Genomic DNA, 16,070 nt, shown 5'->3' on the forward strand with positions numbered 1-16,070 from the left:
TTGTTGATCACCATGTTCTTACATTTTCATACTTATAGACATTAATAATAGACTGTGATTTTTTTGTGTTAAAAAAACTAAAAAGAAAAAGTGGGAGATTGTAAATGTTCTGTTTTTGCATTGTGCATTATTATGGTACACTCTTTTAGTGTATTTACGGTAATTCCCAGCATGCATTGTTCTATGCGCGGGCTCCGGTGTTTTGGTCTGTTATGTGAACGGCAGTGGCCGGTTTGTTATTGTGTTCCCTCAGTAAAGTATACGTATAAAAAGAAGAAGGTTGTCGTAATTGAGTTATCACATATCGCTACTCACACAATTTTTTACCCAAGTGCTCAGACCACTGAAATGAGCCAAACAGAAATGAGGCACCGGTACATACTCAGTTTCTGGGTCTGGTTTATGTCGGCACACTTGCTATTATGGTACAGAGTTTTAGTACGCATCCCCATGTTCTTTTCTCCTTGAAAAGTATGGGCAGTGGCCGGTTGCATAATGCAGTATTTGTCAAATAGAATGTGATTAAAAGGGGAATTGCCCTTTTTTTTCTCCTTTTTTTCCATCCATCCGTCCATTTGCTACCGCTTGTCACAATTATGAAAGACATGACGACGGATGGATTTAAAAAAAAAAAAGCATTCTAACTTGTAAATATAAGTCCGCTTACAGGGGAGCCAATGGGAGCTCCTCTATTTTGCCCATAAAATCCAATACAAAAACATTCATAAACCACCAACCGTACTCCATTTACATTTCATGATTTAAATAGTATCCAAGTATTAGTGATATTGTTATTACAAGCGCTAACGTAGACAAACTACTTTTGTTTACATTGAGTGGTCCGCTGCTTTCTCGCTTCCTTGCTCTCTGTAAGTTTAATGTTTATCATAAATCATGCATCCCACCTGGACAGAAGACATCTGAGTAGGTATTCAGACAAGTTGGTACACTTTGACAGCTATTTAGGACCCGAAACTGGCAAGGACGACAAAAGATGCTTGGTTGAAGTAATGAAGGTAGACAGTAAAGGAGAGACCGTAGCAAATTGATAAGTAAAAATGAATAATGTAGATATTTTACAAAAGTGCACAAAAAAGTGGAAAATGTGAATGCTATGATAAAAAACCTTTAGAGATACATTTTAAAGTTTTGGGTTAAATGCCAATACTTTCTGTATTTTGTTTTCGTGGATAGCGATTGTTGTCCCATAATTTTGAACTCATTCCTACACTCCTGGTTATTTGAAGCTTACTTTGAGGTGAACAAGAAGTCACAGTGTGCATGTTTTAAAGGCCTACTGAAACCCACTACTACTGACCACGCAGTCTGATAGTTTATAAATCAATGATGAAATCTTAACATTGCAACACATGCCAATATGGCCGGGTTAGATTAGTAAAGTGCAATTTTAAATTTCCCGCAAAATATTCTGCTGAAAACGTCTCGGTATGATGACGTTTGCGCGTGACGTCAGGGATTGTAGCGGACATTTTGGGACACCATTGTGGCCAGCTATTAAGTAGTCTGTTTTCATCGCAAAATTCCACAGTATTCTGGACATCTGTGTTGGTGAATCTTTTGCAATTTGTTTAAAGGCCTACTGAAATGACATTTTTTATTTAAACGGGGATAGCAGATCTATTCTATGTGTCATACTTGATAATTTCGCGATATTGCCATATTTTTGCTGAAAGGATTTAGTATAAAACAACGACGATAAAGATCGCAACTTTTGGTATCTGATAAAAAAAAAGGCTTGCCCCTACCGGAAGTAGCGTGACGTAGTCAATTGAACATATCCACAAAGTTCCCTATTGTTTACAATGATGGCCACCAGAAGTGAGAGAGATTCGGACCGAGAAAGCGACGATTTCCCCGTTAATTTGAGCGAGGATGAAAGATTTGTGGATGAGGAAAATGCAAGTGAAGGACTAGTGGGGAGTGGAAGCGATTCAGATAGGGAAGATGCTGTGAGAGCCGGGGGTGACCGGATATTCAGCTGGGAATGACTACAACAGTAAATAAACACAAGACATATATATACTCTATTAGCCACAACACAACCAGGCTTATATTTAATATGCCACAAATTAATCCCGCATAAAAACACCTAGGTGTTTGTTATGCTAGCTCCTAGCTCGAGCTAGTTATAGCTCGAGCGGGTTATATGGACGGGATCCCGTATATATAACCCGCCAATACAATTCAAACACCTGCACAACACACACACTCACTCAGCCCAAAGAACCGTTCACCTAACCCAAGGTTCATAAAGCTTATATATTTAACCAAAGTTACGTACATGACACGCACGTACGGGCAAGCAATCAAATGTTTGGAAGCGCGCGGGTGGGACCTGATATTCAGCTGGGAATGACTACAACAGTAAATAAACACAAGACATATATATACACTCTATTAGCCACAACACAACCAGGCTTATATTTAATATGCCACAAATTAATCCCGCATAACAAACACCTAGGTGTTTGTTATGCTAGCTCCTAGCTACTAGCTTGAGCTAGTTATAGCTCGAGCGGGTAATATGGACGGGATCCCGTATATATAACCCGCCAATACAATTCAAACACCTGCACAACACACACACTCACTCAGCCCAAAGGACCGTTCACCTAACCCAAGGTTCATAAAGCTTATATATTTAACCAAAGTTACGTATGTGACACGCACGTACGGGCAAGCGATCAAATGTTTGGAAGCGCGCGGATGGGACCTGATATTCAGCTGGCAATGACTACAACAGTAAATAAACACAAGACATATATATACTCTATTAGCCACAACACAACCAGGCTTATATTTAATATGCCACAAATTAATCCCGCATAACAAACACCTAGGTGTTTGTTATGCTAGCTCCTAGCTCGAGCTAGTTATAGCAAGCGATCAAATGTTTGGAAGCACAGCTACGTACTCACGGTATTGCGTCTGTGTATCCAAATCGAAGTCCTCCTGGTTAGAGTCTCTGTTGTCAGAGTTCTTCGATCTTGACTGCATCTTTCGGGAATATAAACAAACACCGGCTGTGTTGTGTTGCTGACTTCCCTCGCAAAATATCCGCTTCGACCGACAACTTTCTTCTTTGCTTGCTCAGCTTCTTTCTCTATATTGCAATGAATGTCCAGAATACTGTGGAATAATGAGATGAAAACAGTGCTATTTCGTATTGGCTTCAATGGGGAAGCCATACCTCTGTTAAACTGGCTACGTCACGCGCATACGTCATCATACCGAGACGTTTTCAAGCGGAAGTGTGGCGGGAAATTTAAAATTGCACTTTATAAGTTAACCCGGCCGTATTGGCATGTGTTGCAATGTTACGATTTCATCATTGATATATAAACTATCAGACTGCGTGGTCGGTAGTAGTGGGTTTCAGTAGGCCTTTAATGAACAATGAAGACAGCAAAGAAGAAAGCTGTAGGTGGGAAGTGGTGTATTAGCGGCCGGCTGCAGCAACACAAACACGTAGAGAACTGGGACAACAGAGACTCTTACCAAGAGGACTTTGAGTTGGCTATGCGGTACCGTGAGTACGCAGCTGCGGCTTCCAAACATTTGATCGCTTGCCCGTGCGTGCGTGCCGCTATGTGCATGTCACGTACGTGACTTTGGGGAAATATATGTGCTCCATGAACTTTGCAGAGGTGAAAGGTACTTTGGGCTGTGGGATTGAGTGTGTTGTGCGGGTTATATGGACGGGAGGGGGGAGGTGTTTCTTATGCGGGATAAATTTGTGGCATATTAAATATAAGCCTGGTTGTGTTGTGGCTAATAGAGTATATATACTGTATGTCTTGTGTTTATTTACTGTTTTAGTCATTCCCAGCTGAATATCAGGTCCCACCCGCCTCTCACAGCATCTTCCCTATCTGAATCGCTTCCACTGCCCTCTAATCCTTCACTCTCACTTTCCTCATCCACGAATCTTTCATCCTCGCTCAAATTAATGGGGTAATCGTCGCTTTCTCGGTCCGAATCGCTCTCGCTGCTGGTGGCCATGATTGTAAACAATGTGCAGATGTGAGGAGCTCCACAACCTGTGACGTCACGCTACTTCCGGTACAGGCAAGGCTTTTTTTATCAGCCACCAAAAGTTGTGAACTTTATCGTCGATGTTCTCTACTAAATCCTTTCAGCAAAAATATGGCAATATCGCGAAATGATCAAGTATGACACATAGAATGGACCTGCTATCCCGTTTAAATAAGAAAATCTTATTTCAGTAGGCCTTTAATGCTGTGTATCTTTAGAGTAGTTACATTTGAAGCTGCTTAGCGATGATTGAGTTAACAACACTAGAAATGAAGAAATCGTTTCATAGAAATTACCTCTTTGGGTCTTACATTTTATTTTATGTCGACAAAAGCAGTTGACCATGTACGTCAACATACAGTAAGCGGGCACTTACTAGTAATAAGACAAACACTATGGACCAGGACTTGAGTTGAGTGAAAAGTAAATTGTTACTGCTAATTTGCTTCCTAACGACTTTTAAGTCACTTTTGAGTTAATTAAGTTAGACGTGTTGTTAAACTGCAAGTTGCTTTTTGTATTGCAGGTTGTACTATAATGTGTTTACCCAATTATTGAGTTAATGTGTTCTATATACATTTTTAACACCAACCTTGTTAGCAGAAAAAGGTGAGCGGGACAGCGGTGTGCGGGGTAGGGGTGAACGACAGACAGTTCCACTAAAGGCAGAGCGCATTGTGCTGTTGGATGTGGCCAAAGAAATGCTGGAGGTTGCATTTAACTGTGCGAAAGACAAAATAGCATTAGTGTTAAGAGTAGCCATTGAGGTATTCAAGTAGCCCAATGTAATTCTGGGTTTACCATTTTTCGTGATTTACTTGGGGTTTGGTTACCCGGGAATCTACGTTTGGGGGTTCGTACTGATGTTCCATACAGCATATCCTCTTCGGTCTGCTTGCTCTTTTTTAGATGCTGGTGTTTGTAAAGAAGGGTGGTTACGAAACACATTAGTGATAGTGAACAAATCAAAAAGCGTCAAAATTAAAACTACCTTACCCTTTCTAGTTTTTCCTTCTCCTTCTGTGCTTGATGCAGTGTCCTCTGTTCCCCCACATACTCAAGAAACTTCTGGCCATTGACCAAAAACTCACAACCCTGTTCACCTTCCCAGGCATCAATCAGGGCTTTCAGATTATTTTCAATCTTAAAAAAATAATAATTATGGATTATAATGAGTTTAAAACATCAGCACGTCTTCAGAACTTTTACCTTTGGCAGGTTTTTGTGAAGTTCAGCCCTCTGTTTTTCCTCTTTAAGAAGATTACCTCCTCTATTTGTGAATCTTGTTGGATCTGAGGCCTTTTTCTGGAATTTCGGAAAAAAATATTGCGTAAAAGTTCACAAAAATGACTATAACTAAATTATTTATAACTAGAAAATTTTAAAGAGGAGGAAGAATCATTTACAGAAAACATTGAATCCAGATGGTGATCCAGATCACACCCAAAATCTAATCACTTTCTGCTAACTCAATTTCTAAAAGTTCCTGAAATATTGATTAAATCTTCCTATATGTTTGTGAGTTACGTATGTTGCTAACTAACAAAGAGAAAAAAAGACAAACACCCGCCAATCAAAGAATAGATTAAATTGTCAACTCAGTGTGTAATTGTTTTGTTTGTTTGCTGCTTCAAAACACGCTGCAAGAGGGTTTACACTCTGCATCAGTCTCAGCACCTGGGCGCATTTGTTCAATAGTGAAATTATATATACAGAGTGAACCCTCTTGTTAGTGATCACATACACCAGTCTTGTATGCTTAGCTTTTTCACTAGTAGCAATGGTGTTACTAAATGAAAAAAAAAACAGTAATACAGAATATTTTTTGTAGCACAGAACATTTTTTGTAGCAATGTGAAATGTCTTAAATATTACAATTTCATTATTAACACTCAAACAAGGTGCACATGCCATCTTAAGGCCTACTGCAACACTCAATTAAACACAGACAACATCCCTAAACCGTGTAGGGCTGAGCGGTATGGATCAAAATTCATATCCCGATATACTGTAGTTTAGCCCATAAACTAACACATAAATGAAAATATTTGTGTTAGTTTCATCCACCATGCCTAGTTTTTTAATTTTCGTGAATGATGGGTACCCCAAATACACAAAAACAAGTACCAACAAGTAAGAAAAGATACCACCTTAGAGGTGTTTTGACAAAATAATATAAGAAAAGTCAAATACCGTCTCCAAACTTCTTTAAAAAAAAACATGTATCTATGCTCAATTCTTCAGCGAACCAAAACACAAAACAACAAAATGTGAAATAAAGTGCCCTTGTTTAAGAGGTCGTGTTCGCAGACCATGAAAATAATTGACCTTTAACAATGGTGTTTTTATAGGTAAACATTATTATAGAACATACACACAAAGATGTTAACCAGGAACACCAAGCTGCCAACTGCTTCATGATGCGGTCTGACAGGCGGTGTTCTGAAAATTACTTTAATTAATCAATGATATACGGTAATTTGATACATTGAGTCTATTACAGTGCTAAAAGTGCCTGGAGTTAATCAATAATCACTATATCAGTGTGCAGCTTTTTAAACATCACAAAATGCTTGTTTTCTTTTAGAGGGAGTTAGATTTGGTGTTATACTGTTTGTTTTTATGTTGCAATTTTAACTGTTTTTTAATACATAAAGAAGGTTAATAGTTTTGTTTTTTTTTAGCAATTTGCCTTTCCTGTATTTTAAATCAGTGGGGGTGGGGGTATTTTTTTTTATTTTATTTTTTTCCCCCAGAAAGAAATACAATCATGTGTGCTTATGGACTGTATCCCTGCAGACTGTATTGATCTATATTGATATATAATGTATATATTGTGTTTTTTATGTTAATTTAATTAAAAAATAAAATACAATAAAAAATGTTTTATTTATTTTTTTATTTCTTGTGCGGCCCGGTACCAATCGGTCAGGCCGCGGCCCGGTGGTTGGGGACCAATGTTTTAAATGGACAACATTTTAATAGTTATTTAAAATTTTGAACAGCCGAATGCACAGTTACAGTATAAATACATATTTATGATTTAATTAGTCATCTTTGTTATTTGTTTGTAAGCATATGCCTAAAATATCTTAAGTTGTAGTATCGTGCCATCTCGTGCGTGCTTGTATAACAATAATGTGTCCTGGTATAACAGTAAAGTTCCTTGAATCCTTTATAAAGGTGGCATGAAACACTATTAAAATCAATACAATAAATTTCAGCAAAGTACGAGGGCGGCGAATGCGTTGCTCTCCCTTGCCGCCATCCCCCTCTGCTCATCGTCAACTAGTCTTAAAAAAAAGGTACCGTATTTTTCGGACTATAAGTCGCAGTTTTTTTCATAGTTTGGCCGGGGGTGCGGCTTATACTCAGGAGCGACTTATGTGTGAAATTATTAACACATTACCGTAAAGTATCAAATAATATTATTTAGCTTATTCACGTAAGAGACTAGACGTATAAGATTTCATCTGATTTTGCGATTAGGAGTGACATATTGTTTGGTAAACGTATAGCATGTTCTATATGTTATAGTTATTTGAATGACTCTTACCATAATATGTTACATTAACATACCAGGCACGTTCTCAGTTGGTTATTTATGCGTCATATAACGTACACTTATTCAGCCTGTTGTTCACTATTCTTTATTTATTTTAAATTGCCTTTCAAATGTCTATTCTTGGTTTTGGGTTTTATCAAATAAATTTCCCCAAAAAATGCGACTTATACTCCAGTGCGACTTATATACGTTTTTTTCCCTTCTTTATTATGCATTTTCGGCCGGTGCAACTTATACTCCGGAGCAACTTATACTCCGAAAAATACGGTAAAAGTGATGTAAAATGTTCAATTAACTATTTTATTCATCGTTTATGTTTTTGGAATTGTTTTCAGCATGTAGTTTTGTGGTAATATTTTTGGTTGTTTAGAACAATATAAATACATTTTCATACAATTTATTTTGGAGGGGAAGGGGATTTGCTTCGGTTGTCATATTTTTTTATTTTCAACTGACCATTTGGAACAACTGTACAATTTAATTCATAATCATTAATTTATTGATAGTCTGTCTCTCTGTTAAAAAATGTTTACAAATAATATGTACAGTAGCTATTTCGTTTTACATCATAACCTTTACTGCATGGCCAAAGAGCTTTGTATAGACTGGTAAAAATTCCCTTTTATTGCTACATGAAAGTCTTCTCATTCCCAGCACTCAAGAGTACTCACATCCAACTCTAGAAAGAGTCTCCAGCTTTCTTCCCATTGGTGAACCCCGTCAAAAAGAGTTTTGTGATCTTCATAATGCTGCTTCAAGCGCTGGAGCTCGGCGTCATGCGTACTCAACAGCTCCTCTGTGAAATCCTCTAAAAGTTGGAAATCAGAGCCTTAGCAAAGCACACATTTTCAGTACCATATTTTTCTGAATAAGTAATAGTAAACGCACCACTAAAATATGCAAAAAACGCCTGCTGCTGCTCAAGGCTGTAGAAGCACTTCTCCCAAAACACAGCAATCTCAGAGCGGATAGCATCGGTCACATTTCGAATGTTGTGCAGTTTTAGGTCCTCCAAACGATGTACCTCTGCTTGGAGCTGAGGAACGAGATTTTAAAAAATCAAGCATACAACCCAGCAAACAGAGAGAGATGTTTGTCAAGTTATCCCACCGCGTCTAGGTTGAGTTTCTTCGACATGACCATGTGCTCGTTGAAGGCATCTCTTTGCTCTTGGGGAACCTGCAATCGGTCCCACAGTTGCTGGATCTTCTCTCGATGAGCCTCACATGTTGCCTCGTTCTCCGCCTTGTGTTGCTCCAGCTGGACATTGACAGCAGCATGACGTCACTAAATGCTCACAGTGCATTGCCAACAGTTCACAGGATTGCTTTTGGGTATCTCAAGATTCCAACTAAACATGGCGAGCCTCAACTAATTGTTCCATTTAAAAAAGTGTGCCTCGTGTTCAGTGACAAATAGTAAATGCAGGGAAGCTCCTGAGTGTTATTTTCGTAAGCCTGCTAATCAGATTGGAAATTGTGTGTATAGAACAAGCACAGCGCATTTTTGCTGAAACTGACAATTTTAGACACATGGACACCTCTCATCGCACGTGCGAGTATGCCAAAACTGTTTGATCTAAGATTGATGATAAAAAGAGTTAGGCCTTGTCTCTGATTTGCAGCAGTTTACATCACCTTTGGAAGACTATACAGCTTAAACATACAATAACAGGATCTCGCAAAAGTGAGTACGGTATACCAGTCACATTACAGCAAGTATTTTGTTGTATCTTCTCAAAGGAAAATATGGTATGAACACTGTAACAGTATAGTATATTTTCAATATAGCAGCACATTACATGTTTATAATTGCACAATTCAACATTTCCAAAAAGGCACACCAGGGGACACCGCCATCCCACCACCTCAGGTGGGATGGAACAATCCATATAACACGTCACAGATGACGTCACACTAACATCACGTGACACCTCTGAGGAAGGCTGCAGAAGCAAGATAGCCGAAACTTGTCAGGTAAAAAACTTTACCTTACTAGCCTATATAAATCAACCATTTATAAATTTCCAAAAAGGAGTAGGAAGAAGTAGGGAGTGTTTCCACTACATGTAATTGATCGTAGCGCACTACCACGGCAAAATAAAAGCCAACACACCTTAAAAATCTTTTACATAAAAAAAATTAAAGTATTATATTGCATGAATTAATATATATAGTCTATCATTTACGCACTATTGACTAGTGATGCACCAAAAATTTGGCCCCCGAAAGACTGATCACCTAAACAGCACTGCCAAAACAGGATGTTGTGATGACGTCGCAAGATACACGCGGTTGTCTGGAGCAGAGGCAGCTTTTCTGCGATGTGGATGTACTTTAATATATACGAGTGTACCTGCGGACAGCATTACACAAAATGTGACAATTTCAAGAGGACATTGAATTAATTTATTTTATCTGTCAAACTAAACCATCAAATTCAGTGGGAGTGGCTAACAGAAATCTAGTCCAATGATTGCTTTGGTCTGAAGCCTGAAAGTCTTTCAAAACATGGCAACTATCTAGGATATACGCTTACTTATTTAGGTGTTGGTGGTACATAGTTTAGACCTAGGGGAGCACGTGGAAGCAGGACCTACTGACTCAGAACATGTAGCAGTTAAAATAAAGGGATTTATTGAGGTTGTCAAAATTATTTCTGCACTTTCAGACCAAGATATCTACCACTACTCCTTTGCTTCTCTGGCAGTAGGGTTTCACAGACAAGCACAAGTGCCGAGTAACCAACCAAGTGTTAGGATCCACCCAATGACTTTAATGACTGAGTTTGACAGATAAAATATTTCATTCATGAAATGCTGCCACAGAGGTTCATGAAATAATTAAATAAATATTTACATTGTGAAATTATAAACTCATGAAATAATTCATAAAATATGAAATCATTTAATTGTGAAATAATTAAATAAGTAATTGATTACACATTGAAATAATTTAGATTGTAAAATATAAATTATTTCACATTAATTAAGGACAAATTCTAGATTAAGATTAAAGTACCAATGATTGTCACACACACACTAGATGTGGTGAAATTTGTCCTCTGCATTCGACCCATCCCCTTGGGGAGCAGTGGGCAGCAGCGGCGCCGCGCCCGGGAATCATTTTGGTGATTTAACCCCCAACTCCAACCCTTGATGCTGAGTGCCAAGCAGGGAGGTTATGGGTCCCATTTGTATAGTCTTTGGTATGACTCGGCTGGGATTTGAACACATTTAATTCCAATTTACTGCAAAAAGTAATAGTTATTGTCTTGTCCTTTTATACATAAAATGTGTTTCAGGGATACAGTATATCATATTTTACTGAGGGAACTTTCCTGAAGGAATCAATAAAGTAATATCTATCTATCTACTGTATTTATATCACACAGCACTACACTGACTACTCTAAAACCACAGTATAGCCAATGTTTATTTATATAGTATTGTCTCTTAGGAAGATTATATGTAAGGAGTATACTCACCATGTATAATCTCTCTTGATATCACAGCATAACATGAGTATTTTTAATTCAATGTGGCTTCAAAACAATCTGTATGATCACTTTCCAAATGTTCAGACACTGATTGCAGATTTTACTTCCCCTCCTTTTTTTATTTTTATTTGCTCACACATTGATAAGTGACATGAAAAAAAAGATCTCACCTGACAAAGAAGCAGCTTGAGTGCATTAATGTTGTGCGTCGAAAGACAGAAAGAGTCTTCATCTTCACAGACAACATCCTTCTCAAAACTGGTCTCTGGGACATGGTCCAGGTCACTCATGTACAAGATGATCTGCTTTTTAAGGTCCATGAACTCAGCATACCGTTTTGCCTAATCACGGACATAACCATAATTACAAGGATGTATGTTTTTTTCTGTGAATTGATGAGTTACTGACATTCTGGTGTATTTAAACAGATATTATACAAGTCAACTACTATGCTACACACTATCCATCCATCCATCCATTTTCTACCGCTTATTCCCTTCCCTGGAGCCTATCTCAGCTACAATCGGGCGGAAGGCGTGGTACACCCTGGACAAGTCGCCACCTCATCGCAGGGCCAACACAGATAAACAGACAACATTCACACACTAGGGCCAATTTAGTGTTGCCAATCAACCTATTCCCAGGTGCATATCTTTGGAGGTGGGAGGAAGCCGGAATACCCGGAGGGAACCCACACAGTCACGGGGAGAACATGCAAACTCCACACAGAAAGATCCTGAGGCCGGGATTGAACTCACGACTACTCAGGACCTTTGTATTGTGAGGCAGATGCACTAACCCCTCTGCCACCGTGCTGCCCATGCTACACACTAGAACCGCTTAAATCAGTCAATCCTGCTTATTTTGACAGCCCGTTAATGTTGACCATTTTCATCTAATCCTGATTCATCATGTTTATCTTCAGAGAGACGTAGTAAAATTGAAAATAAATGTTATTTTTCTAACAGCCTAATGAGAAACACAGTCAGTCAGTACAAGCCTGAAACTATCTCAAGCTGAATTCAAAAGCTGACTGCTAAACTAGAGTTGCTGAATAGTTGTACACTTATTAATCCAATTAGTCGACGAATCGTTTAAATAGTTGATGACTAGTTGACTTTCAAAATAGTCATTTATTGCAGCCCTTGTCGACAAAATTTGAGTGTCAAATGAGTAATTTCTATAAATGGGTTAGATTATGTTAACACTTATTGTGGTATCGCTCACTTCATCATCAAGAACATAACTACTGTCTTTCTATTTATTTTTCTTTAGATCTGAATTTTTTTTTTTCCGCAAATACAAAAACTGTCACTTTTGTCAAAACATACAATGAGTGTTCCCTCGATCTTCGCAAGGGTTACTTTCCTTATGTTGAATTTAACATTTGAGTTGTACATGGGTCACCGATTGTAGCTGAGATAGGCTCCAGCGCCCCCGCGACCCCGAAGGGAATAAGCGGTAGAAAATGGATGGATGGTTCACCGATAATTTCTTAAGGGGATCCATTATGCAAAACCAACGCGTTTTACCTATTGGTACCTGTTTTATTGTATTTAGGATTCTGACTTCTGAATGCGTGCGCACAGGTCGTATTACACACTCACAAATCTGGATGCGCTCGCTCAAATTGTACACGGCAGAAGTGTCGCAAAAGTCACGTGTAAAAAAAGACAGCAAATAGAGGGTTCCTGCTTCTCGCAGATCATTGATACGCATGAGAAGATTGTATTACACGCACGCACTTCTGAATGCGCACGCACACGTTCTAATACACGCTCACGAATCTGGATGCGCTCGCTCAAAAATACATGGCAAATTTGTTGCAAAAGTCACGTGTCGACAGCCTATCGAGGGTTTTTTCTGATTAGGGACAGACGGACAACTTAAAACACACGTACACGGATCTGATTGCACACACTCAAATTGATATACAGACAAACACATTTGTACACACGCCTGAAATTGGATTACACACGCAGATTGAGATACACGTTTGCAAATAATTTTGCTACAATAATACTTCCATACAAATATTTGTGACAGTAAATCTTTGAATATTGTTCTAATGTGTGGCACCTTGACACAATAATGTTAATTTACCAGTCTAAAAGTAACCAATCTTCCTTCACTCTAAATATTTTCACAGTTTTATGCATTTATATGTATAAAATATAAAAATAGCAAATTTTTAAGAGACAATTGCAATTAGTTTTTTTCTCAAAATCGTGCAACCCTATTTCTTGTTACTTAAATGTAAAAAAATAATCTCGATTTCTTAACTGTTGACTTTTTGTACTGCCTAACCACTATTAACCCCGCATAGCGAGGTAGCAGTAAAACGACATTTTGCAGAGCGGAGGTGCGGAAGTTGTCCTTGAGTTACAATCGTCCCAGAACATGATTTTGAAAAAAAACAACAAATAAATAAAAAATGTTTTTAAATAGATATTAAGACATTAAAAATATATTATTATTATATCATTAGAGAAAATATCGCAATATTGCCATAGCAATATTTGTGCCCACTCCTACAAGTTACAGCATTTTTCTAGAACTCCTGACCTCTAAAACATAGTTGTTGTTGCTAAAGAAGTCTCTACTCATCATCTTCTGTGTGAATGTGTATTAGTGCTTTTCTAAGACAACAGTCAAGGGTGGAGAAAAATAACTCTACTTATATAATTGAAAACAAACACGCATAGTGACTGAAAAGGTTGTGTTTCTTCCTGAAATTATACGTTCAGTACATGTCTTTTTGCATTTAAACAAGGCCAGCATGAATGGAGCTCCTACCTTCTCTGCACTCTGGCTGACAATGTGCTGGCTTAATTTCTCTAGTTGTTCCAGTGAGGGGACAGAATCTGGGTTGATGCTATAAGGAATGGAGCACAGGATGTCACACAGGTACTGGTCCTGCACCAGCAGAGCCTTCAGCTGCTGCATCCGCCTATTCTTCTCCTTTGTCAGAGCCTCCACCTGTGTGCGGAGGTTCTTTTCCTGTTGGAGCATGCTGATACCAGCCTCTTCCTGAATCAACACAGACCATTACAACGGTAACTCTATGCACAAAATCCTGGAGACATTACAGTACAAGTGCCAACATCTTGCTTGTGACAAAAAAAACCATAACAGACAAAAGAAAGTTAATTTGTGTTTCTAAATTGATTCGTTATGCTTTTAAATTATGAATGTTTTTGCTAACTTTTTGTCTGTCACAACAATCTTAAGAATTACATGCACAGTCATCATGGCCAATCATGCAGATTAGAGGATGACGTCATCTAATCTATCTCCCGTAACCTACTGCCACAAATAGATTGCAGTCGTTTGAGAAACACTGCACACTCTTTGGAGAATTCAATGGGGCGTCACTGACTGTCAGACGAACACTGACAAAAACACATACACCCTTGCAAACGACTGCATTGCAATCGCTCCTCTACCACAACCTTTCAATACGTGTGTCAATCGTATTACTGTACTGGTTTTGTTTTAGTATACAAGGGACAACCGGTAGAAAATGGATGGATGGATAATAAAAATATTAATTAAATTAAAATAAATCCTGAAAAGAATAAACAAATTAAAATAAACAATAATAAATAAATAAAAATAAACAAATACATAAACATCTTATTGAATAATTTTTAGAATTAGATAATCAACAATTAAATTCAATATGGGCCATTTAAATTAATGCAATTGCTCATTCGTGTGAAATATACAGAGCACAGAAAACATTTCAAACACACAACAATGTAGTTGGGATGTAACAGTTATCGGTATAATGACAAAACGACGATTAATATTATTGTTTAAAATTTTAACTATCGTAAAATCGTGATTACCATACACTAAAAACTTTGCGATTCTGCTAATTTCTTAGAGAAGCAACTCGCACGTTAATTGCTAGCTAGCTTAAATGCTAGCATGAATACAAGACTCATTAAAAACAAAACATGATTAAAAGATTTCAGTGTGTACAAGTACTTTTTGAGCACATTCAACAATATTGTGATAATGATAACCGTGATAATTAACCGTCTCTGCTCCACACGCTGTAAGTCTTTGCTGTCATTCAGCATTCTGTTTTTGTTTACTTTGTAGCCAGTTCAGTATTAGTTTTGTTTTCCATAGCCATGCCTAAACTTCAATGCTTTTTGTTTATTTTTGGTTTAGGCATTAGATACTACGTTTACAAAGCAATTAGCTACCTGCTGCCACCTACTGATATGGAAGAGTATTACACGGTTACTCTGCCGAGCTCTAGACAGCATCGACACTCAACGGCACTTTATTTGCAGATTATAATTACTGGTTTGAATAAAAAAATGTAACCCAAATAGGTGAAATTACACGGTGTGCCGCGGCACAGCGGTTGAAAAACACTGCCATACACCACACCTCAGTCATAGGAGACTCCATCACCCGGAACATACAGCTTAATAAACCAGCCACTGGGGTGAGTTTTTCCTTGCCCGTATGTAGGCTCTGTACCGAGGATGTCGTTGTGGCTTGTGCAGCCCTTTGAGACACTTGTGATTTAGGGCTATATAAATAAACATTGATTGATTGATTATTAAGTGTATTCCTCTGGGCCAGAGCACCCGACATTGAAGCTAGTTTTAGGGAGCTGACTCGCAACAGGCCTAGTAAACACGTACGTCAGGCTAACCGCACCACTAGCTACGCAAACAGTTGTACACGCCAGCTCCAATGACACCTTAACGTCATTGGTCTCAGTGAAACCTGGTTCAAACCAGATTAATTTTTCCCGCCTAATGAGGCATCTTCTCATAACTATACCAATGCACATATTGCGCGTCCCCCATTTGAGGTGCTTACTATGTGGTCTGTCACACCCCTACCTCTCTATCTGGCTGTTATCTATCGGCCCCTGGACCCTAATCTGACTTTATCAGTAAATTTTCAGAGTTTGTCACTGATC

The 16,070-nt window shown here is 38.3% G+C and overlaps 1 protein-coding gene across 7 annotated transcripts in view; it reads right to left on the reverse strand.

Moving 5' to 3' along the window:
* prc1b (protein regulator of cytokinesis 1b) overlaps positions 1 to 16,070 on the reverse strand; it is a 45,632-nt gene that overhangs the window by 9,390 nt on the left and 20,172 nt on the right. For all 7 annotated transcript variants that reach the window (XM_062030530.1, XM_062030528.1, XM_062030527.1 and 4 more), the window contains 9 exons: positions 13,916 to 14,149; positions 11,290 to 11,460; positions 8,732 to 8,881; positions 8,510 to 8,657; positions 8,293 to 8,429; positions 5,266 to 5,361; positions 5,053 to 5,199; positions 4,858 to 4,968; positions 4,649 to 4,777 (listed from right to left, as the gene is read on the reverse strand). In XM_062030530.1, the coding sequence (XP_061886514.1) occupies positions 4,649 to 4,777; positions 4,858 to 4,968; positions 5,053 to 5,199; positions 5,266 to 5,361; positions 8,293 to 8,429; positions 8,510 to 8,657; positions 8,732 to 8,881; positions 11,290 to 11,460; positions 13,916 to 14,149 (1,323 nt within the window). The remainder of the gene's footprint in view (positions 1 to 4,648; positions 4,778 to 4,857; positions 4,969 to 5,052; positions 5,200 to 5,265; positions 5,362 to 8,292; positions 8,430 to 8,509; positions 8,658 to 8,731; positions 8,882 to 11,289; positions 11,461 to 13,915; positions 14,150 to 16,070) is intronic.

The sequence above is a fragment of the Entelurus aequoreus genome, linkage group LG02 (genome assembly GCF_033978785.1).
Source record: "Entelurus aequoreus isolate RoL-2023_Sb linkage group LG02, RoL_Eaeq_v1.1, whole genome shotgun sequence".
NCBI classification, from domain to species: domain Eukaryota; kingdom Metazoa; phylum Chordata; class Actinopteri; order Syngnathiformes; family Syngnathidae; genus Entelurus; species Entelurus aequoreus.